This window comes from Podarcis liolepis (assembly GCF_965112155.1).
Source record: "Podarcis liolepis genome assembly, chromosome: 14".
In the NCBI taxonomy this organism is placed as follows: domain Eukaryota; kingdom Metazoa; phylum Chordata; class Lepidosauria; order Squamata; family Lacertidae; genus Podarcis; species Podarcis liolepis.
The window spans coordinates 21,326,527-21,351,252 of record NC_139569.1 but is presented as its reverse complement, the minus strand read 5'-3'; the positions used below and the strand labels follow the sequence as shown (position 1 = coordinate 21,351,252).

At 43.9% G+C, this 24,726-nt stretch overlaps 1 protein-coding gene across 32 annotated transcripts in view; it reads right to left on the bottom strand.

Annotated features, from left to right (window-relative positions):
* The window catches only part of RBFOX1 (RNA binding fox-1 homolog 1), a 1,450,244-nt gene that overhangs the window by 685,867 nt on the left and 739,651 nt on the right, over positions 1-24,726 (bottom strand). For 23 of the 32 annotated variants that reach the window (XM_083473685.1, XM_083473688.1, XM_083473683.1 and 20 more), the window contains one exon: positions 7,680-7,727. The exons of the other annotated variants lie outside the window; for them this stretch is intronic. In XM_083473685.1, the coding sequence (XP_083329811.1) occupies positions 7,680-7,727 (48 nt within the window). The remainder of the gene's footprint in view (positions 1-7,679; positions 7,728-24,726) is intronic. 32 annotated transcript variants of the gene reach the window in all.

The following is a 24,726-nucleotide window of genomic DNA, read 5'->3' as shown; positions in this document are numbered from 1 at the left end:
TCTGTTAGAAGGTAACATTACTAATTCCTGCCTTTTCCCCACTCCCTACTATGGCAACACAACACAAGAAGGAAGACTTAGATAGACAATGGAAATGCACAGTGATTAACCCTTGTTTCCAAGTGCCCAGTCAACCAAGCATTCAAGCTGCAACCTAATGCTTGTTTATATGGGAGTTAATACCTGCCTCCTGCTGCCCATTCTTGGCATCATAACAGAAGAGAAAAGATGTCTTGGAGTGTGTGCAGAGTGCCTTTCATTTTCATCCCCTTGCTAAGTCACTGCCAGCTGAGGTTGTTAAGGATTCCTGTTTCAGTTTTATTTTATTGGGTGCCACCTTACAAAAACAACACTGAGCAGGGCCATGAATGACTTGTAATTTTTAAAAAAGTCTTTTCAAAGCTATACTGCTTAAATTTTAATCCTAAAAAAATGATAGGCAAAACCACTAAATGACACAACAACACAAGCTTTTCACCACGTACAAGGGAATCCCCACTTGCACGCGATTGTCATGCATGTTCCCGCTTACATGCATGCTGAAAACAGCACCAAAACAGGGCAGGGGCGGAACTGGGGAATCCCCACTTTTGCGTATTCCAGTAGTGTGTGTGGTGGCCTGGAATAGAACTCCTACGTAAGTGAGGATTCCCCTGTATGTATCCCACAGGGGACCCACAGAAATAATGTGGTTGGTCAAGGGAGCCGTGGACTCAAAAAAGGTTGAAAGCCTCTGGCCTACTAAGCTGTCAGTCATCAAAAATAGTTTGTGTTCACAAAACTCACTCCAACTATCAAGATTCAAATGTCAGCATTCACCGAATTCTTGGGAAACTATTGGAATATACATTACATGTACACAGTCTCAATAGATAAACAGTCTCTCTCTTATATAGAGAAGCCTAGGAAGCTGCCTTGTACTGTGTCAGACCACTGATCCACCTAGTTCAGCACTGTCTACCCTGACTATCTTAAAGCTTTTCAGGCTTTAAGATAGGAGGCTTTCCCCAGCCCTAACTGGTGATGCCAAGGAATGAACCTGGGATCTATTTCATGCAAGGCAGCTGCTCTATGACTGAGCTGTGGCCCTTCCACAGGACATGGGGTACGCATGTACAACTGGAAGCTTTTTATAATGAGTTAGACCCTTAGTCCATCTAGCTCAGTATTGTCCAGGGTTTCAGGCAGGAGCCTTTTCCCCGCTCCTGCCTGGATATATCATTGGAGATTGAACCTGAGACCTTCTGCATGCAAAACAGATGTTCCACGACTGTGCTATTTATGACCCTCCCCCACTCCCTCTCCCCACATACACTTATGCCAGCCTCCTGCTAAACCACTGTCATGAAACCACAGATTCCCCCACTCCAATCTATTCTTACAATATTGAATCAAGGCTCAACATTTCAGAATTCAAGCAGCTGAGATAAATGGCACAATCACAGGGTCTTCTGATCTTGATCAACAAGAAGAACATTCCAGTGAAACTGAGCAAAAACTGCTGAGATAACATAAATCATATCTGTGCGGCACATGCCTTATATATAAAAGCATGAAGACTTCCTATCGCCCATCAATCTGGAAGACAATAAAACAGGCTAGCTATGCTCTCACCCCAAAGAGAGAGGAAGACAAAGAAAGGGGGAAGTCAAGTCCCACCCCCCTCTTGAATGCATTCATGCAGTTTATTACATATGCAGATAAAACCCTGTCAGGAAGCTTAAAACATTTTTAGTTCTTAGATAGTTACAGCATCACATTTCACTGTAAAAAAACCCCTGATTCTTAGTCACTCACATCTATTATAGATTAATAGATCAGATATACAAGCTTTTGCAGAGAAGTAGGAATGCTTCCTAAGTTATCTTCGTTAGAATATATCCATGATTTATTTATTTTTTTAGTTCTGATCACCTAGTCTTTTTGACTGATATATTAAGAATTTAACATTGTTTCATTTTTTTGTTGTTTTGTTCTCAATTTCAAATTTCAATTTCAAAACAGTGCACGGTTTTGCCACAGTTCTCCACAACTTCCCAGCCCTGCCATACTTCCAAGAACACCCATGGGAAATCACACATTTCCCAAAGAAGCCTGAAAGATGCAGTGAGGTTGGGAATCAAGGAAAAGGGGTGGGTAGTGAAGGAGAAACTTGTGGCTATAACATCCCTGTACTTATTTCAGTGCAGAAAGAAGGGTGGAATTTGACATTTGTGGTTCAATGGTAGACTAACTTCTGCTTTCTATGCTCTGGTAACCTCTAGGCTGGATTACCACAGCACATTATACATAGGGCTGCCTCTGAAGCTGGTGCAGATGCAGTGGCTAGGTTACTCAGTGGGGCAAGATGGTTTGAGCATATTACAGCAATCCTGGCCCAGCAATCCTGGTTGCCAATTAGCTTCCATGTACAATTCAAAGTGCTGGCTCAAGACCACAAAATCTCTAGGACGGCCTCTCCCAATATAAACCAACTCAGACTCTGCATTTATCAGCTGAGGCCCTTCTTCCATGTGCCTCCTCCATGTGAGATCTGGAGGGTGGCAACACAAGAACTGGAGTAGCTCTCCATTGGTGGAAATCTCTCCCCAGGGAGGCTCGCCTCGCACATTCACTATACACCTTTAAGTGCCAGGCAAAAACACTCTTGTTCAGCCTTTGTCTGATTAATATTCTACATTCTTTTTAAATGTGTTTGTGGGAGAGGGAGGTTATTGTTTTATTGATTTTGTTTTAACTATTTATTTGTGCTTTTACGTTGGATCTTGTGAACCACCCTGAGATCTTGTGACAAAGGGTGGTATATAAATCTAATCATCAACATCAACATCATCATCATCATCATCATCATCATCATCATCATCATCATCATCACAACCTGCTTCTCCTGACCGAGGAAGACATCTTCATCCCAACTCTCTTCAGGATTTTCCTCATTATTCAAATGGTTCCCACCCATCACTCATTAGAGAGCTTTCCAAATAATATCCTCAACTCCTTGAACACTGATGGTGCTTGTCTGAATGGGAGAGAAAGGTGTGCATTTCTGAGTGTGTGTGTAGAAGCTAGTCTATTGTACATTGGCAAATAATAATAATAATAATAATAATAATAATAATAATAATAATCACATTTGTTGCTCCACCCACTTTAGTCCTTGGTTCCACCCACCACCGACAAGTGCCTCTCAGAGGTTTGCAGCCCTCAGGCCCTCAGACTCCCCAACCCATTATGAAACCTGATAATGGATCTGCAAAGTAATCTGCTGCTGCTAGGAAGGCATTTCATTCTCAGAAACCCCATCCGCTAGCATCTGAGTTAGTAGAAGGCCTAGAAAAATGGTGTGGAAGTCATTTCCTCAAAGCCTATGTTTGAGATTTGGGGGGGGGGGATAGAAGCTGGACCCAGGTGCTGTGTCTATGTGTCACTCGATACCTGTCATTTGCAAGGCTGCATGCCCTTGGTCACCCCATTCTGTCCTCTGCCTGCTTTCGTTTGTCCATTGGTATCTTGGCTTTTATAGAGATGGCATTTGTCTCTTCTTTCGCAGGTGCTTTTTTAATTAATCTCTGGAAAGTGCTGCAAGACCTTTTCACAGAAGGTGTTATTAAAAAAATCCTTATCCGTAGGCAAAGGAGCCACAAGTTTAACGGCGCACATTGTATCCCCAAGAAGATCATGCAGAGTTATAAAACATTACAGAACAAAAGGAGGGGGGGCGATTCTCTAACTTTGCTGACCTATCACATTATCAGCTCCAGCGCAAAGCATAAAGCCTTTTGATCTTGCAGGCCCCAAGGTGGCTCTTGCATGTAAAAAGTGGTGATTTTATCTGTCAAGATGCACCTCAAAAGGATTCCCTTGGCAAACCAACCCTCCCCCTGTTCTGGAGAAACAGGCAAATGGAGTGCGGTGCTGCGAATGACCTTGAACTACAAAGCTAATGCCACTCGGCTGCTCGTTAGCGGTCAGCCGCGTGGTTGCCTCCAGGGAAGGCTGCCGAGAATGTCAATGCAGATGCCAGCGAGGTTGACTTGACAAAGGAGAAGTGGGCCTAATCAAAGGGCAGGGAAGCAAAGCAATCCTCAGACGAGGGATGGGGGAGGAATTCGGAGGGTTCGATTTTCAAAGCATGATCTCCACATCCTGGACAAATGTGCAGATTGGACGTGGGTCTCCTTCACAGTCCTAATTTGCCCTAGATTCTACAATGAGGTGATCTAGGGGCTGGCATCTTTTAAACACTTTTTAAAATATCTACTAATCACATTGAGCAGCTAACATGTGCACTCACGTCGAAAATATGGCTGCAATTACACAGAGAAAGGGAATGATATTATAAGGATGTGTTGTCATTCTCAGGGAGATTGTATGAATGGGGTGGGGGGTGGGGAGCCAGGAACTGTAGTTTGCTAAAGGTTGCTAAGATTTGTTAGGAGACCCCTCTGTTTCCCCCAACCAGAGCTACAATTCCCAGAGCGGTTTAACAATCAATCTCTCTTCCCAGGGAACTCCAGGAATTGCAGCTCCGGGAGGTGACTAGAGGTCTACATCTCTCCCACTGAAATTAAGCGGATTTAAGAAGTGCTGAGTCCCAACTAGATTATGCCCCATGATCTTGAGGCCTTTAATCTGTGTGAACTCTGGGGCACCTTTGCTCCCATAAAGCACAACAAAACCTAATCGAAATTTCAATCAAGCATACAGCTGTATCAAAAGCAATTTCAGAAACAATTTTGGAAAAGAGTCAGTAGAATACTTTGGCACACTGTGAACCCTCTAAACGTAAACCGAGCCTGTTTGTGTGTGCGCGCCAGTGCCGTAATATAAGGCTGCTTATTTAACTTGTCACCCCTAGAATCTTATGTCACTTTAGCTGCAAAAGTACCCCCTTGTCCACAAGCACCATTGCTTGTTTATCACACATATGGCTGGGCTTTAGAATGGCAGGTGACAGTTCCACAAGAAATAAATTGTGCCTATTGAATCCAGCTCAGAAAACCATTTTAGTGGTTTTCATTTGAAAGCAATCTCCTTCTGCTTACTAATGTTCCTCAACTCTCTTCATATTTTCAGCAAAAAAAACTCCCCCCAAAAACTGAATTGTCTTACCTTACTCCGTTGACTTGAGAGAAAAAGGGGTAGTGAGTTTGAGATACCATCAATTGTTGTTGGGAAGGGCAGAGAGTTTCTACACATTTTAGAAAAGGTTTGTGAGAGAGGCAGTGTGCAGAATAATCATATCCTCATCTGCTCCCCTGCCCCGCATCACCCCAAAAGAATTGGATGTGGTATTTTTAAAAGCCTAATTGTTTTCAAATATGACTACATTCTCCACAGCAGGTTTTTCTTCTTTTAGTGCTGCAAACCCTGGGGGGAAAACTCTCTGGCTGAAGACCAAAGTTATTAGCATTGAAAATAAGGCCACTTTTCCCTCACACAAACACACACAACTTTCTGGGTCCAATTGTAGTGTTTCTATTGGTATTTGCAACCTGGGTGGATCTGCACTCATGGTTTTTAACATTAAGGAATGGGTTTTGATAACCATGTGGACACATAATGTTCTGCTTTTAACGTTCATAGTGTGTTATTAGAATGTGACACCAGAGGGGGCTGCAGAGCAAACAGGAACCAGCCTTAGGGAAACAGTGTTTTGACAGAGAAAACAGAGGTAAGAAGCACTTTATTTTATATGTCCTGTGACATTTTAGAACAATGTATCTAATATTGTTGTAACAACCTTAAACAAGTCAGTGTAGATCTAGCCCTGGACTCTCAGATGAAACTTGGTGAGAAGGCCAATTTTAGTTAAAATCAGACATTTGCACTCTATCTGCATTTTTATCTTCAGTTACCACAACTGAGCAATTGCTAAACGATTAAAAAAAGGGGGGGAGTGTAGCTCTTCATTTACTCTAAAGCTGCCTGTAGAGGCTCACATTTATGATCAAGGAGAAAACCAGAGGGATAGGGTACCCACTCTGGTCCACTCCCACTGGTCCACTCTGCCTCCCTCTCCCACTGGAAACCAGCCAGTTCAACTCAAATTGAGGCCTTAACCACAGGGCATCGTCTGGGTGACATTCTTTCTGTTCTGAAAATGAGAAAGACTTTCCCCTTTTAACTCCCATACACCCATCCCACCTCAAAGCGTCATTCAACAGCAAGCAGGGATGTGGGGCTTTTAAATTGCTCAAAATATATTGCTGTTATGGGGACTTGATTGACAAAGTTAGGAAATCATTAAAACAGAAAGTGCTTTCTTCATATCCTTTCCTTACGGTGCCATTCAAAACCATATTCTTTCGGCTACAAACATTTCAGATGAGCAATATGAGTTTGAAGCGTGCCAAGGTGGCATCTCATTCAAATCCACTGAATATATTTTAGATGTTCAGCAGCTTCGAGTACTACTAAGTATAAGCCCAACAGTTATGCAAAGCAAGAAACACCCTGAAGCAATTTAAATATTGGAACAACAACATACATACGTGTGTGTGTGTAAAAATTAAAGTTTAGGTGGTGATGCATGGAAGCTACTTTTAGTGACAACAGTTTTGCTACTTTCAAAGCACAAATTTGATACTCAAGGATCAGTCAGGGAAATCAAATAATGTTTTAGAAATGTTTTTTTCATAGATATTAAAACATATGCCTATTGTAACATACTGGTACAGTTCGTGATTTGTGTTCACTGCACCACTTCCTTGGACAGCAGTGCAGGAACAGGGAGTTGGGGAAGGCTACCCCTGATGTCAACTCTACAATTATACCAGTCTATGCTTCCCTTCCCACCACCACTCCAGTAGCCAGCATTCAGAATCAGAACTGAAGAGCTCCATTTAAATTCTTCAGAATACCTTGTGGTGTTGTTACATCAAGGTTACTGAAGGGCACCGCTGGAAATATTAATGCTGTCACCTTCCACTTATCCATTTGGAGGAATGCTGCTGTTTTCATAATTACCACTAGTGCCCACCAAGTAAGACCCATCAGAGGCCAATTGGTTGAGGATACCTTCAGATGTGGAGCTGGGGCAGCTCAAATGTAGTGGTCCATGGTTTCTAACCAGGGTTAGCAGATAGGAGGGACCCACAGGTGAGGCACACTCACTCTTTTTCACTCCTGTGGCACACCCAACCTGCTTCCCTTCACACTATCTCTCCACCTCCCTTTCATTTTCCAGATTTCACCACAGCAGCACTGTACCCCACCAACCCCACTCAAGGCCTGCTGGAGTTCACAAGCAAAGCCAGAAGCAGGTTTGAAACCAATCATGGTTAACATTATCATCAATGTGTATGCAACATTGCACTATAGTTAGCTCTGAAAATGGAAGAGAGCAGGGCAATCCACATGTGGAAAGGGTAATGGGAAGAAGGGAAGATCTGAGAGACTGCTACTCATCTCCTAACCATGGTAGATAGATTGTGAGCATTATGTTTGCTTTCAATGCAGTGACTTTATGTCATAAGCATTTCAAAAGAAGCAAGGTTCAAAACACAATGAAAAGCCCCTCTCTTTCTCTCCATAATCACATTGTAGTGTGAAATGTCCCTTTGAATTATATCCAATGCACATAATTATGTCCATATTAGAATTGCCATCTATAGCCAGTAAGCTGTGACAAAAATATATACCAGAGAAAGGACAATATATCAAAAGGAAGGACTTACTTTTCTGTCCTCCGTTTCTACACAAGAGCTGCACTCCACTTTAGTATCCTGAAAAAGTTAAGAAACAACTAGTAAGGGTGGGGGAGCTCTCTCTCCGAAACAACAATGCCTGAAAACCTAAAAATAAAATGATGGTTTAATCTGAAGTTCAGAGTTCTCCTTTTCTCCACTTTCTCTCCCCCCACAAACCACATTAACTTATCATATTAAATATTTTATAGATACAAAAATATCAGACTTTCACATATTCATTTGAAATGACCTCAAGTGAACTTGACTGTAATGAGATGTGCAGGATGCAGTAACCAAGCTTAACCCAACAGAACAAGAAAGGCCAAACCACAGTTTAGTGTTACATCAGAATAATGTCAATGTGTTTCTTGCTCTACCTGATCACGCAAGCATTACCATAATTGTTTGACCTGCTGTGGGCTTTGAACTTATCCCATGTGGATTGGGGAAGGTATGAAGGGGACTTTTGCTCACTTGAACCAAAGTAGAAGACCTCACATATTGTTGATTGCCCTGCTTTATCAGGGTCACTGACTGAGCAGAGATTGAACTCACATTAAAACAAACTTGAAAAATAAGTTCCCTGGTCAATATGGGGAAGTCTGAGGACTAAGCACACATTATTGTCTCATTAACCATGTTTGAACCATGCAAATGAATGAACAACCCTCAAAAGAAAAGCACATTCAGATATAACATTAAACATTATTTAATGATACACGAAGGACCCTACCCCAGCCTTGTGAGCCTTCCAGCAGAGGGTCAAGGAACATATGGGAAGCCTTTGCTTCTATTTTAAGTTTTCACTCACTACATCCAACCCAACATAAAACTGTGGTTTAGCTAAACTACGATTTAAAGTGGAGTTGGAAAACGTGGCCCTCCATGCCTTAGTATCTGGCCCTCGAGAGTCTGCATAGGCCGTGCCTCCTCCCAAGGCTACAACCTTCACTGGCACTGATCCATAGCCTGCCCTATTTTTATTTTGTGCCTGGTGGGAATAGAATTGGCACAGATGTGTACTTGGACTTTGATAATGGCTCTTGCATTCATGTATGTAGAAGCCACCCACTTTTTGTGTGTGGCTGGATTGCAGTCTACTTTACCAAGAGTCACACCCTTTCCCCCACTCAAAACTGGCTGTGGGCCTCAGAAAGCTGTGGGCCCCACTAATAAATGTGACCATTGGACTGTGAGGAGGTTCCTCACTCTGACTTAAAGAAACAAATGGTTTACAACCCAGGCTTGTTTCACTAAACCAAGGTTATGTTAAACCAACACCTTTGAGTTCAGAGGCAAAAATAAACCACCGTCAGTTCAAAAAAGAAGCAAGAAAATTCAAACCTCCTCCTCAAAGGGGTATTAATTTGTTCAAAACTGGAGGATGAGGGCTTATGGGGATGCAGAGCTCTATGAGTTAATTAGACCCAGTAAACCAGGAATGGGGAACCTGTGGCCTGGCAGTGGGGGGGGGGGGCTACATCACCCATGAGCCCCAGCCAGCACTGCCAACTGTCAGGGATGATAGGAGCTGTAGTCAAACACCAGGTTTCCCATCCCTGCCCTAAGCTATGGTCATTACAGAGTTAGAAAAGTTTCTGATAGCAGAGCTCTATGAGTTAATTAGACCCTGTAAACCAGGGATGGAGAATCTGTGGCCCAGCAGGTGTTGTGGGGCTCCATCACGCATGAGCCCCAGCCAGCATCGCCAACTGTCAGGGATGATAGGAGCTGTAGCCTAACACCAGGTTCCCCATCACTGCCCTAAGCCATGGTCATTACAGAGTTAGAAAAGTTTCTGATAGCTCACAAAATGCAGCAATAATCTATGATCTCCTTTAAAAACGAAAGTGGTGGGATGCCTTAATGTAAGGGGAAAGGATGGGCAGCACATCAATGAACAGCAATATTCTATTCCCCTCTGCCAACTGTACCACCAAACAAAAAGAAAGCCATCTGCTTTATGAAAAACACCTGCCATCATTCTAAGCTAATTCAATATGCTCATGTCACAGTTAATTTACTGAACATTCGTTGCTATTCTTCTCCCAAACAATACACAAGGCCAACTTTGCAGGTGCCTGACGGAAAACAACTGTGTTTGTCAACACTACAGGGATGGTCTAAGAGCACATAGCCACCCTTCATAGGGAGGCTTTCACATATTATCTACTATGGGGAGATGTGCAAACATTATCTGCACATGGGGAAAGCATGCCTCTCCCCACATGGGGGAAGAGACATGTCCAATACCCCATGATCCACTGGAGATAAGCCCAAACTTAGACCCCAGTTGACCACAAGACCAGCAAGATGGCTGCCACTCCAACTTTATTGAGACTCTTGGTTGGGCCTCACACATTCTTCTGCAGGTAACAAATCCCCATCATCCTACAAAATGCCAAAACAGTGAGTCTTTTTTCCGTTACTTCTGGCTTAACGTGTTCTGTACTGGATTCATCTCCCATGGCAACTGCTGTAGACCACAAGAGGTCCACCAATACCAGTTCATTTGGTGGGTTGGTGACAGAGTTTCTCCAGCTTCTGAGCCCCATGGCAACCCAGTGGCCCCTTTCTCCAGGCTATGGGAGTGTTAACACCCTCCTTAGAAGCACATAGTTTCACACACAGTGATGCAATCCAACAGCAGCTGTTGTGAGGGCAGAGAGCAATGGAGAAATGTTAGAGAACAGAGCTGTGTGTGCCTCATGTCCTGTCCTAAACTGTCCAAGCTAGCCTGCTGTTCTCAGATGCAGTGAAGTATGCAGCTCTCTTGCCAAGGCTGAAATAAAACTCAACTGACATTTGCAGCTGGGATGGGAAGGAAGGTGGCCTCTTATATTTTGCCCCAAGTGGGGTGGGGTCCTGGTGTAAAACCCTGGCCTTACCACCACCACTACCCAAGATAGTTGTGGTTGCTGCAGTCAGTTTACCTGGCTCATGTCTGCTGAGAGCCACCAACTATCTTCACTGTCACTTCCCCAATGCCTTGCAAGCTTACCAGGCCAGGCAGGGATGGGAAGTGGGATTAAGGAGAAAACTGCTGAGTGAAGCAGCTGCAGCTGTTATCATCTTCCTAGATCTATGAAGCCCCTGGGCTCCACTGGGGGGGGGGGTCAGAGGTAATCTTGGGAAGAAGAAGAAGTTGGATTTCATATCCTGCTTTATCACTACCCTAAGGAGTCTCAAAGTGGCTAACAATCTCCTTTCCCTTCGCCCCCCACAACAAACACTCTGTGAGGTGAGTGAGGCTGAGAGACTTCAGAGAAGTGTGACTAGCTCAAGGTCACCCAGCAGCTGCATATGGAGGAGCAGGGACGCGAACCCGGTTCACCAGATTATGAGTCTACTGCTCTTAACCACTACACAACACTGACTCTCAGAAAGACGATGGGTGCTTCTCTTCGGAGAGAAAAAGTTTGGTGTTGTGTTTTTTTAAAGGGGGGAAGTGATGATGGTGTCAGCTCTGATGGGCCTTACAAGGTTTTTAGGACCCACTATTTGCCCCACATCTCTCTTCATGAACGCCAAGGGTTGTTGGCAGTCACTAGTTTTATACAGGCCTCCACATGTTGTTGAGAGCCAGTGCTGTGTAATGGCCAGAGTGTTGAGGCTAAGGCCTGGGAGACCCAGGTTCAAATTCCCACTCAGCCCTAAAGCTCAGCAGGTGATCTTGGGCCAGTCACTGCCTCTCAGCCTAACGTACCTTGCAGGGCTGCTGTGGGAATTAAATGACGAGGGGAAGAACCATGCACGCCCCATTCTTGTTCATTGGAAGAAAGAGTGGGTTGAAAATGCGATAAATAAATAACAACAGTTTTGGAACAACAACAGCAACAACAGCAACAGCAGCAACAACAACAACAACAAAAAGTATACTGCATTTCTCTCTCCCTAAGCATTCTTCATCAGTGAATGATGTGGAGTGGGGCAGAATGCATTTGAACATGATTAAAGAGGAGAGGGGACAAAGGTGTCATTTTTCTTTCATCCTGCAAATCATCTCTTCTGCGGTCTGCACTCTGCAGCCTTCCCAGTTGTCCACACTTCAAGCAATGCCTAGTGGGACACATGGGGAGGAGGCTCCCCACCCCATTCAGGAAGTGGAGGCAGTCAGGGGAGCCTGCAGACTGCTGGGTAAATGTTGACTGGAAAGAAAGAACGGATAATGATAAAGCAAGCTCAAAACCCTGCAACCAGAAAAAAAATATAAAGAAATTCTCAGGAAGATGGAAGCTTCTTCCAAAGTGGAATGTGGTTTTGTTGTGTGTGTGTGTGTGTGTTGTTGTTGTTGTTGTTGTTGTTGTTGTTGTTGTTGTTGTTGTTGTTGTTTTAAAAGACATTTGAGGGCAAATTTCAGCAGAGGACTAGTAGCCACCCTATGAGTCTTAACGTCAGCAGGGTACAGAACTTGATGGGTAGGAGAAAGTAATGAGACTATAGTGCAGAGATGCTGTACACTCATGCCCAAGCTGGTTCTCCAATTAGTCTATCTGCCCTTGGAAACACTAGCAGCGGCTGAGAGACCCTCATAATGCCCTCATTATTCTCTTTGGTCTAGGCAAAATTTTGGCAACCTGCAGTTTGTGTAGGTTACAGTATCAAAAATGGCCAGCAGATGGAGGCAAACAACCACACAATCAAGCTGGATTTCTTCCTATTTACGGACCAAGTTGCAAAAAAACAGCTCGCTTTTCAGCAGCAAACAATTGGGTGCATTAGATCAAACATCAAATTGCACAAGTTTCTGCAATGACAAAATCTTATTCCTATTCTGATTTTCTTTAAGATACATGTATATATATATAAATAACCAGAAAGTATCGTTACAAATATAGCTTGCTAGGAACATCACAGATGAAATAAATGGGAAGATGCACGATTATATGAATGTTCTTGGTGAATTACACTCTAAAACCTAGAAACCTTATTCCTTGTCATTCTGAACACTCATGCCTGAAATATGAAAAAAGCTCAATGTTCTGTGTAAAATGTGCACACCAATGACAATTGCTGGAGGTAGTTTACTAAGATATAAAACACCAGATAAAAAGCACCAAGATTGCAATGCTATATCCATGTACCAAGGATTGAGCACCATTGAAGTGAATCAGAATTACGTCTGAGTAAACCTGTGCAAGACTGCCCTGTTAAATGAAAAGGGGGGACGATAAGAAAAATATTGTAGGCCACTCTTTGACATTGCTGTTGCCCGCATGCTTCCTGGAATAACCATTAGCAAATGTTACATTGTTAGGTCCCCCCCCCCCCCGGCATTACATGAAGCAAAGGATGGAGAGCAAAGCGTTTTGCAAATACAACTAGCTGTGTGTTCAAAGCACTCCCTCTCCCTGCTGCGAAGGGTGTTAGCCCTGCCTTCTTCAGCAGGGAGAACCTTTAGAATAATGGATTGCCCTGGCTGTCATGGTGTGATATTTAAGTCCCCTCCCCTGATATATATTGTCATGGGGACAGTAGTGTAGTGGCCTAGGGTCATGGGGAGGGGGCTAAAGACCCATTACTGCTTCTGCAGCAGAGACCCTGTCTCCAGTACCCAATCAGCATGAAAAGGGGGGGGGTGTTTTTTAGCCACTGTATGCTCCGAAGTTATGCACTGAAAATACAAGGGACTACATCAGGCACCCCCAAACTCGGCCCTCCAGATGTTTCGGGACTACAACTCCCATCATCCCTAGCTAACAGGACCAGTGGTCAGGGATGATGGGAATTGTAGTCCCAAAACATCTGGAGGGCCGAGTTTGGGGATATCCGGACTATATTTTCAAGAGAATGGTGTGCAAGATCTGTTACATGCAATGGAACTTCACAGAAAACACAACTGATGTCACTTCAAATTAAGATATTGGAGCACTCCAACTCATTTGCCCATGAACATGCACAGTAAATAGCAGAACAACTGAAAGACAGCACATGCGGATCTGTATTAATTGTTGCAGGACACCCCTAATTCTTATCGTTGCACAATTGTAGGGTGTTCAGGGGCGCCGACTTATAAAAAATATTGGGGGGGCCCATACCGGGGTCCTGCCGCTGGTTCGCTCGGGTAGCCGGGAGAACGCAGTTCGAGGTGGCGGTGTTGGGGAGAGACCCTCGCTCAGGGCGCCACTAGACTTGGTGGTCGGCGGCCTATCTGGGGGGTTTTGGAGCGTATTTCGGCGGAGCGATTGGGGAGGAGGGGGCTTGTTGCCGGATTCTTCAGCTGAGCCGGAGATCCGCTGCTGGGGGTCCCTGGGCCGAGTTGTGAGCACGGCCTGCTGAAGGGAGATCCAGCCGATTGCGCGACGGGGACGGCCAGGGCTCTCCGGCTAGGGCGCGCGGCTGGCTGGCTGGCTGGCTGGCGAGGGAGCAGGTGGGGAGGAGGCGGGGGTCCTCACTCTCTTAGGAAACGCACCCGCGCGCCCGATTGCCACGATGTCCGAAGGGTGCGTGTGTGGAATTAAAAAGCAAAAACGAGATACGGGCAGGGCAGGCAAAGAGTTTTCCGCAAGAGGATGGAGGGCAGGTTGAAGAGAAAATCACTCAGGATGAGACAGTCAAATCAGCCATGATAAAATGGGCTCAGGATATTGGGTATAACATCATGTTTGAGGACTGGGAAAGGTTATGGACCACCGGAATGAAATTCACGGCATGTAATGCCTTGAAGGAAAATATTATGAAAATGATTTATAGGTGGTACATGACCCCAGTCAAGCTTGCAAAAATATATCACCTGTCTGATAATAAATGTTGGAAATGTAAGGAGGCTGAAGGGACATTCTTTCACCTCTGGTGGACTTGTCCAAAAGTGAAGGCCTTCTGGGAAATGATCTATAATGAGTTAAAAAAGGTATTTAAGTATACCTTTCCCAAGAAACCAGAGGCCTTCCTCTTGGGCATTGTTGGCCAGAAAGTGTTAAAGAAGGATAGAACTTTCTTTATGTATGCAACTACAGCAGCAAGAATACTTATCGCAAAATATTGGAAGACACAAGATTTGCCCACACTGGAAGAGTGGCAGACGCAATTGATGGACTACATGGAACTGGCTGAAATGACTGGCAGAATCCGAGATTTGGGAGAAGAAACAACGGAAGAGGACTGGAAAAAATTTAAGGACTATTTACAAAAACAATATAAGTTGTATGAATGTTAAAAATTTACACGATTCGGAAACTATAGCTTCAGCAATTAGATTTGGGAAACAGGAAATTATATTTTAAGTAAGAAAAGGTCAAAATCTAAGGTAATACTATGTTTAATTTAAGATATAAGTAACTGATGAAAAGTATGTTAAATTTAGAGGTATAGTATTTGAAAAGTACAAAATAAGGTACGAAACAAGGTAATAATTTGCTGATATCTTTATTATAAAGAATGCAGGGTAAGGGAGATGCGAGGAAGTCCAGTTAGTTATATAAAAAATGTGTTGAATAGTTGGTTTTCTTTTCTTCTTTTTCTTTTTTTCTTTTTCTTGTTCTTTTACTTTTTTCTTCAGTGTATGTTTCTAACTTTGTATTTGAAAACTTAATAAAATATTTATAAAAAAAGAAGAAGAGAAAATCCTTTCGCTTTTCTGGGGCGCAGGGAAGTCTCAGAGCCGGAGGTTGGGGAAGGGACCCCCTTTGCTCTGCCCTCTTCTCCCGTCTTAGATTCGCATGGGGGTCCCCGCCCGAGCTTGCCTGCCCACCGGGCCACACAAGGGCCGCGCTCTACGCGGCACACCTTGCTAGCCGCGCAGCTGTCCTCCGCGGCTGCGGAGCGGCCCTGCGCCGGTGCCCAGCCCCTCTGGGCACCCGCTGCGCTGCCAATGACAAGCGGGCGACGTCGCGGGTGGGGATGGCGTCGCTTTCTTTCCCGATCCTGCATCCTCCCAGTCTTCCAGCCCTTTTTTTGGTTGGAAGCTCGTCTCGTTCGCCCTTCTCCTTTCTTCACCCTGCGCACAATTTTCCTCCCTCGTCTCCCTCCCCATTTCTCCTTCCTTCCTGACTGACTGACTGACTGACTGACTGACGGGCTTGGGCTCGGGCTCAGGCTCGGGCTCGGGCTCGGGCTCCGGGTCGGGCTCAGGCTCAGGCTCGGGCTCGGGCAGCCACAGCGTCGGCGGTGTTGGCGATCGGTGGCGCGGGGGGATGGCCCTCCCGGGGGAGCCGGCGCTGCTCAATGGGGTTGCCAAGGAGACAGGCCGGCCGCCCCCCTCCCCCGGCCCGGCGCCCACCGCCGCCCGAGATTATTGGGGGGGCTGAGCCCCCCCAAACGAATTTTTGAGGGGGCTCGGGCCCCCTCAAGCCCCATGGAGTCGTCGCCTATGAGGGTGTTGTATAATCTTAGAAGGGTGTATGGCTGTGACTATCATGAAGGGAATCTGCACCTCTGAATTTGTTGCTACACTACTGCAGGGGGAAGGGCAAAAGTTCAGTGAGAGGGCATCTGTTTGGTATGCGGACAGTCCCCCCTTCAGTTCCAAGCAACCCTTGTTTGCAGCAACGGAGAGCCACTGTTAGTCAGTGCAGACAGTATTGAGCTAGGTGAACCAAGGGTCTGACTTGCTATAAGGCAGCTTCCTATCTATAGCTATAACTATATTCTTTCGGATTTGCAGGACATTTTGTGTCGGAAGAGAAAAGCATCTGGGTCTGTTAGACACCTCTCCCCTGCTCCCAAACCTTAGAGGTAAACCCCGTACTTGCATAGTTGTAACTCTGAACTAATAATTAATACTCAAAATAATTTCATTATTTTTGTTAACATTAAATTGTTAAACTTGGTTAAGAAAATTTCTTTATTAAAAAGCAAACAAATCAGCTTACGGCTTATCTGGGCTTTATTTTAAACCAGGCTTCCTCAGCCTTGGCCCTCCAGATGTCTTTAGGCCTACAATTCCCATGATCCCTAGCTAGCAGGACCAGTGGTCAGGGATGATGGGAATTGTAGTCTCAAAACAACTGGAGGGCCAAGGTTGAGGAAGCCTGTTTTAAACCAGTTAATCGGATTCAAAATGTACATTTTGAAAATGTAAGTGACTTTGGGTCATCAGAAAGTTACTGTTGATTACCACTGGGAAATAACTATATTCAATTAAAATGGATTAATTTTATCTTTTCTCATTTTTATTTTGTTGAAGAATAACATGCCTCAAAGATGAACACTCCCTGTTTTGTATACATTTGGGCAATGCCCAACAGGTGCTGCAATTGAAGCAAGCTGTGAGTAGCTGGATGGATTTTATTTTATTTTATTTTATTACTTTCCCTTTACAAAGTTTGCATTAACTGGGTTGCATGACAGATAACCCGTCAGTAAGAGAGAGCAGCTGAGGTCAACAAATCCAAACTTTATTGACCCAAGCAGGAATAAACTATCAGAGTTGCTTCTTATCTTGCAGAACTTCTGCAATACTCCTATTTATTCACAGCTAAAGGGTGCGAGGTCACCTGTCAAACTGAGAGTTGGAGAACTTACCAAGGTATAGCAGATCAAAAGCACCAAAGGAATTATTTGCGGATGGGAGGGGGAGAAGAGGTAAAACTCGGCAGCAGAAGCAATCAAAAGAGATTTTTAAATATTTCTTCTGTGTCTCCAGTTGTAGCACCTTAATTCACCTAGGATAGTGTGTGTGCAAATCTACATATTTAGGTGTGTGCAATCGCTGATTTGTTAAAAAAAATATTTCACCATTTTATCCACAATTAGCCTTAAAGGTAAAGGGACCCCTGACCATTAGGTCCAGTCGTGACCCATTCTGGGGTTGTGGCGCTCATCTCGCTTTATTGGCCGAGGGAGCCGGCGTACAGCATGACTAAGCCGCTTCTGGCAAACCAGAGCAGCGTACGGAAACGCCATTTACCTTCCCGCTGGAGCGGTACCTATTTATCTACTTGCACTTTGACGTGCTTTCAAACTGCTAGGTGGGCAGGAGCTGGGACTGAGCAATGGGGGCTCACCCCATTGCGGGGATTCAAACCGCCGACCTTCTGATCGGCAAGTCCCAGGCCCTGTGGTTTAACCCACAGCGCCACCCGCGTCCCTCTACAATTAGCCTTGGAGGCTCCTAATTCTTTCCCACTTTAAATGCATGAATGTAAAGATTAACAGCATAGAAGTCATGCCCCCACTCTCTCTCACACACATCATTGTTCCCATCAACTGTAGATGAGGGGTTGTCTCAGAAATCAAGATGGATTGGGTGCCAGGAATTCCCTTAGCTCAACTGAGAAAGAAATAGCATTTCATACATTGGCTGTGCCTCTCTCTCACTCAGTCTTCCAACTCCCATTGCCAGCTGGAAAGGAAAAACCTGGCCACATCACGAGATGAAGGACTGGAAAGGTGTGCTCTGCTTCCTCATTTTTTATTTTTTATTTACCTGGTGGATTCTGATGCATCCTCCCTGAAAGCTCTCTTCTTCCACCTCCTCCCATCTGACCACTAGCAACTGCCTCTTATCACCAGCAACTGGGAAGAACCAAGGGGCTGTCACACAGGTGTTCACAGCCCTCTCTCGCTTGCAGCCATAAACTACCAAGCTGTGTGGCACCACAAGGGAGCCAAAGCACAGCCCTGTCTACAACCTTAGCTGATGTGCTGCCTCATAGAATTGAATGGGACTTTTGCAGCAGCAGGGTGGTTCATGGGCAGGTTGTACTGGACCAAGTAGGAGAAATGCAACCCCAAGTTCAGAGAAATTATTCCAAACCCATGCTGCAGGGAGAATATTTTCTGGAACAGAGTACTTGGAACAGGTTACAAGTGGTCTCAATAAGAGTTTTACTGTGCTCATTCTCTTGCCAGCAAACCAGATTCTCTTTTATTTATAGAATGGGGCACAGTTCCAAACAAACTAGTGTAACAGCTGCATGGCCATAAACTCATACTCTTCTTGGCCTTTAAACCTGTTGACAAATCTGTGCAGTTCACTAACCAGTGCAATTTAAAAATCCCCCCCCCTCCCTGAATTGTCAATACTTCAGGTCAAAGCTGTGCTGTAAAGTATTTTACAGTGGTGGGTCAGACTTTACCAATTGTCTTAGAGAAGAGCCAATTTCCAACATTATGCAACATCTTATGTGAACATTAAATATAAACAAGGATGTGGGCAATGCATACAGGAGCAGGGTTAATTCTCAATGGCTGTGGTCAACAAGGGGAAGGGGAAGTCTTAAGCTGTACCCAATAATGTGCCTAAGTGCATCACTCAGGTGATGAGTGAATGGCTGCCACACATTTCTCCCAGAAGTGAAGTGTTTCAGTTCAGAGGAATGGGGTTCCAAATCTACCTACTGTCCCTGTCACTGGGTAGACCAGCCCTCACTAGCAGATATCCTGAAAGGAGGTGCAAAAGTGCCTATTGTTGCAGATTTGCAAATCTGATTCATTAAACACATTGTCTGTTTTGTCCTTTAGTAGAGTAAATGAAATTCTGATGTCTCAAATAATGCTTTCTTCACAGCAACCGGTAGGTAGATGGATGGATTAATGGATCTGTTAGCAGAAGTACACTTCAGCCACAATTTGAGACAGGTGGAGGTGTAATTCAGAATAAGGAATTTAGTGCAGAGCTTAGCTTCCAAATAATCTCTGTTTCCAATTCTAAAACCATTTCCTAGTGTTTGTGATTTGAAAATTATTTGACAAAACTCATGCATTGTAACATAATATTTCCATATGTCAGGGAAGCTGTGCACCGTCAGATGTTGTTGGTCCCCCGACTCCCATCAGTGTTAAGGGATTATTGGCTCTGCTGTCCAGCAACCTATGGAAGGCTACAGGTTCCCCATCCCTGGACTACAGCTTCACTGATCATTACAATGAACCCTCTCTCCAGGGTCAGGAGTAGAACACCTCTGAATACCTGCTGCTGAGAAGCAAGAAAGGTGGTGTGGTGTGCTCATGTCCCACTTGGGAGCTTCCCACAGGCACCTGGTTGGCCCCTGTGGGAACATGCCCTTTTTCAAGTCTAGCCAGGTTCTTCTTGTGTTTATATCACCTTGCACAACTGTTTGAAAAATAATATTATAATGCAAAAGGACCTTGCTTTTGTCTGGTCCAGCAGGGCTCCTCTTGTCTTTATATTGCCTTGCTCAACCACTTGAACAATACAATTATAATGTGAAAGGATCTTGCAATGTAAAGGACACACACACACATTCAACACTCCATACATACACATCCCATTGTACTGGTGACAATTTGGCTAGTAATATTTAGTGAAGGTCTCCCAATGGTGTTGGAAATCATGACCCAGAGTCATCTGCTTGACATAACATGGAAAGAAGCCTCCTGAAGCCTGTAGTGTCTGCTGGTGTGCTGAAGTGCAGCTGTGCTTTGAAATCCCCCCCCCTTTTCTCACACACTGTGGGCATGGAGTGCTCAGCTACCCTAATGGAAGTGCATTTCTGTTCTTATGCTGGATGGCATAAGGGCACCCTGCACATAGTCTATGAATGTGCCCTTTTTATTTATGGGTACATCTCCCCTAAGAAAGAGGATTAGCCTTTTAATTGTGTCTCTCTCTTTTTAAGAGAAGCAGTTAACCCTTACGGGCTTTCCCCTTCAATTTTAGTTTATTAATTCATATGTGATGGAAATCAATGATAGAAACTGCCTAGAAGCCATTATTGATAAGGGACAAGATATTACACATCTGAAGGTCAAACTCTTTTTTAATTTTTGAAACGTCAATCATGAATATGCTTCCCTAGTTCTCTGAGAAATCTGGAGGGAAATTATCTTCCTCATCCTGCCCCCCGCCATATAAAGTGGACATCCTTTAAGAAGTTTCCAATCTTGGTTTTAGATAATTAGGTAAGTGCTTGCCTCAATAATTCAGGTATTCCCTGCTTTCATCTTTATGCACTGCATAGTAGAAATGGAGAGGCAGTTCAGTTTAAGGCAAGCAGGAGGGAACTTTGAGAATGACTGAAAGCAAGAACAAGATTGTTATGGATTGATTCAGAATAGGCATTTGGGTCTAGAAGGTGAGGAATATTCAGGTCCACTGTTGCATGTTCCAGCAATGGCCCAATGCAAGTGTCTATGAGAAGCATCCAAGAGATTATAGTGACTAGGCATTCCAACATCTACTATATTCACTTGTGGGAAGACTCATAACAACTAATCATCACCACCATCGCTGCCCATCCACTTGCTGTGACTTCAACATGAATATCAAGAAGTCAGGTAGTGTTGCTGGAGGGTGGGAAGATTAGCAAGCGAGTGAGGGCTCTTAAGGGTTGAATGGAGCTGAGGTTTGAGAAACAAAAGTTCAGACCCCTTGATCTTTAACTAGTTGTTGAGTTTTTTGACACTTGGGCAACTTTCAAGATTATTTTTTTTTTAAAGACACATCACATCAATGAACAACAAGCAAACCTTTGATCCTCAATCTTAAAGCAAATTTATTCCATCCCCTAATAATATAAACTTTACAGTACAAATCATTAGACATCATATGCTAAGGAGATATGTAAACCAATGTCAATACAAGTAAACCAGGCTTCCTCAACCCTGGCCATCCAGATGTTTTGAGACTACAGCTCCCAACATCCCTGACAACTGGTCCTGCTAGCTAGGGATCATGGGAGTTGTAGGCCAAAACATATGGAGGACCAAGGAAACACTTGTTTTGTCACTCTTTTGTTAGTTAAGAAACACTGGTTGGGGACAATATTGTCCTTGCAATAAAAGAAAAGGGAACTTAAGATCTACGGAAACTTAACAGTGAGGAATGCCTTTACTACTCCTACAACAATGTTCTAAATGCCTAGCCAAAATTATCCTCCATCTATTAATTACAACCATTTAATTCACTGCATTGTCACCCTAAGTTGCAACATTATCTGTTTCTTCCCCCTTCAGCATTACTTGCAGAGTCATGCAATCAGACGCCATTCATTAAAGTCAGAAGTAGTTAATTAACTCTCACTTTATCTCAACGCTTGGATAAGCAAGAACCCCAAGTCATTTCTGTCTGGGAGACTTTTTTTTCCAAATTTAACAAAATTAACTTTGTGACTCTGTCACATACACTCCACTTTTAATCATTGGTTAATTTATTAGGGGAAGGGAACTGACTTACATGACAGATAGGCTTCATATTTGCAAAACCCAGATATTTTTATTCCTGAACACATTCCTGTGGGATAACCAGACTCATATAACCATCATGTTTAAGTTTAATTAATACATGAAGGGGTAGAGGTCAACAGATCAAATGCTGAGTGTTCCAGAGAAAGAAGAGGCAGTCATTGGGAGGCTTGGGGCAGGGGGTTGCCAATATGCTGATGACACCCAGCTGTGTTTCTCTGAAACATATCCTAAACTGGTGCCTGGATGCCGCAATGGGTGAGATGGAGGCAAAGGGACTGTTACTGAATTCTGACAAGATAGAGATTCTACTAGGTTGCATACCGGCTCTTGTAAGCATTGCTACAAGAAGCATGGATTGGGTAGTGTTGTATTAAAATAGAAACATAAGAAGAGTCCTGTTGTCCCTCTCATCCTGTTTTCACAGTAGCCAATCTATGGGAAGGCCACCAGCAGGATCTGCGTGCAAGAGCACTCTTCCCTCCTGCAGTTTCTATCAACTGGTATCCATTAGTGCTATTTCCTCTGATTGTGGAGGTGGAGCATAGCCATCCTGGCTAGTAGCCATTGGTGGCCTCAGCCTTCATGAATTTGTCCTGTCCTCTTTTAAGGCCATCCAAGCTGTTGGCCAACACTGCCTCCTGTGGGAATGGGTTCCATAGTTTAACGCTGTGCTGCTTGAAAAATTGTCGGCTCTGAATCTTCCAACACTCAAGCTTCACTGAATGTCCCCAAGCCATGTGAGAGGAATAAAAACTTTTCTCTATCCACTTTCTCCATGTCATGCATAGTTTTATAAACTTATCACCTCTTACAGCTGCAGTCCCAAGCACTGCAACCTGTCCTTATAGGAGAGTTGCTTCATCCTCTTGATCATTCGGGTTGCCCTCTTCTGGGCAACTCTCTACAACTGCCATTAGGAAATATGCATTTAGGTATCAGTGGCAGCTGAACACCTGGAGGTTTGCATGCCTGTGCATTGTCAATATCTCACAATCAGCAAAATCAGGTGCTGACAATAGTCAGATTTCGATTTTCCTCCCCACACTTCTTACCCCTTGTATGATCAAATTTCTAACTGAAAGCCAAATAAAAGTACATGAATCTGTCATGATGGAGATGTGCTGTTAAATTTCTTAATTAAACCAATGGAAGAAAGACATGCAAAATTACAACACTGCATCTCCTGTAAAGACAGGAAATGTGATGATGAGATAGTTATTGTAACTGTTCGATGAAAACCAATCATCTGGATTAGAGGTGTAAAAATTCCAAATCTCAACCAGTGGCTATCAGATAATGTAAACTCTACATGGCAGTCAAGATACTTTCTATGTCGCACACCTTCAGCGAGGAGGGCAGCAGTGAGGGTAGGAAGACAGCTATACAGGCACAATAGCAGACATATCGTTAAATGACCAAATGCAGAACCGTAATTAAATTAACTGATTATCATCTTACTTCTATCCAGAACTCTAATTTAATGCTCCTGCAAATGTAATGAGGTTCACTAGAATGGAGGGAAGAGAAATACTGTGGAAATAACAGAAACAAGATTAAATTAATTGCAAAACACACTGATAAGAAAGCTTGCTTTGACTTATGTGAAACACTGTATTTCTGGAAGCTATTAAAAGAAAAGCTGCATACTATGCACCTTAATGACAAATAACACCTCCTAAGATTTTTTTTTTAAGAATAAAAATAACTGAGAACATAGGTACAATATTGCTGCAAAAAGAAAAGGGGTTACCCCGGTCCAGGCTTGGCTGTGGACAGTCATCAGCTGACCCATTGTTGGCTCATGCCAACAACTATAAAGTTTCTTTAGTTCCAGCTAGCCTTATTTCACTGCCAACTGTGTATCAGGTCTAGTGATGGCAGTGGCAGCAGCAGCAGAAAAGGAAGAGGAGGAAAGTACTGTGTGTTCTCCAAATCCTGAGCCCCTTGGACCAATTCCTGGACCTTAGGTGACCACTTATGCATAACCAATGCCTATTTTTAGAAAAATAGGTGTCGGTACTCATCATGAAGTTATTACAGTAAGTGCCACACATTTTAACCAAAAAAAGAGAGGTGCACACACACAGATACACACACACACACACACACACACACACACACACACACTGCATACCTTTCCCATAACCCCCTCCCTTTTCCTGGTCTCACTGAAAGGACAAATTTCAATGTGGAAATCAAGACCTATTGTAATTTATCTGAGGTGCCCAGGTTAATCTTACACTCAAGGAAGGCAGAGCGAATGCTAGACAGGATGGAATCGGGAGAATACATGCCTCTCCCATAACAATTGTGCTATGACTGTCCGTTCAGAAGGCCTACTGCACACAGTCAGCACCAAGCAGCTGGCATATGTCAACTTTTGAAAGTCATGCTAACAAAGAATGTGTCCTTGAGAGAAGTGGAAGGGAGGCGCATCTTGCTCTGCCATATCTCCTTGGCTGCCTGAGCAATTTTCCACCTAAATACTGTAGCACTCCCTAGTAACTCATTGGTCATGGATTTTATTCTGCAACAGCCCCATGTAGAAACCTTATCTCCTCATTTTCATTCTGTGCACTTTCCCCTATTATGTGTTCAATATTTCACTGGAGTCTCATATTCCCATCTTGCTGCTATAGTCTACTAGCCTGGAACATAGTTCAGTCTTTATCTCAAATGTAATGGAAAAGTAAAATAACAAAAGGAGAGAGTTAATGTCTGCAGCCATTTTTGTTGGGCTTTTGCCTACACGTGTTCTTCTCTGCTACGGCGGCGGCACAATAAAATACCATGTTCCTAGATAATTAATGTCCATTTAGAATCAGGCTCCTGGCTGCTAAGGAGACTTTAGGAATAATGAAATCAATGTGGTCTTAAATACAAGGGGAAGTACTGCTAACCACTATGGATCGTTTCCGAGAGAGAATGCTCAGGACCTCTGTAGACC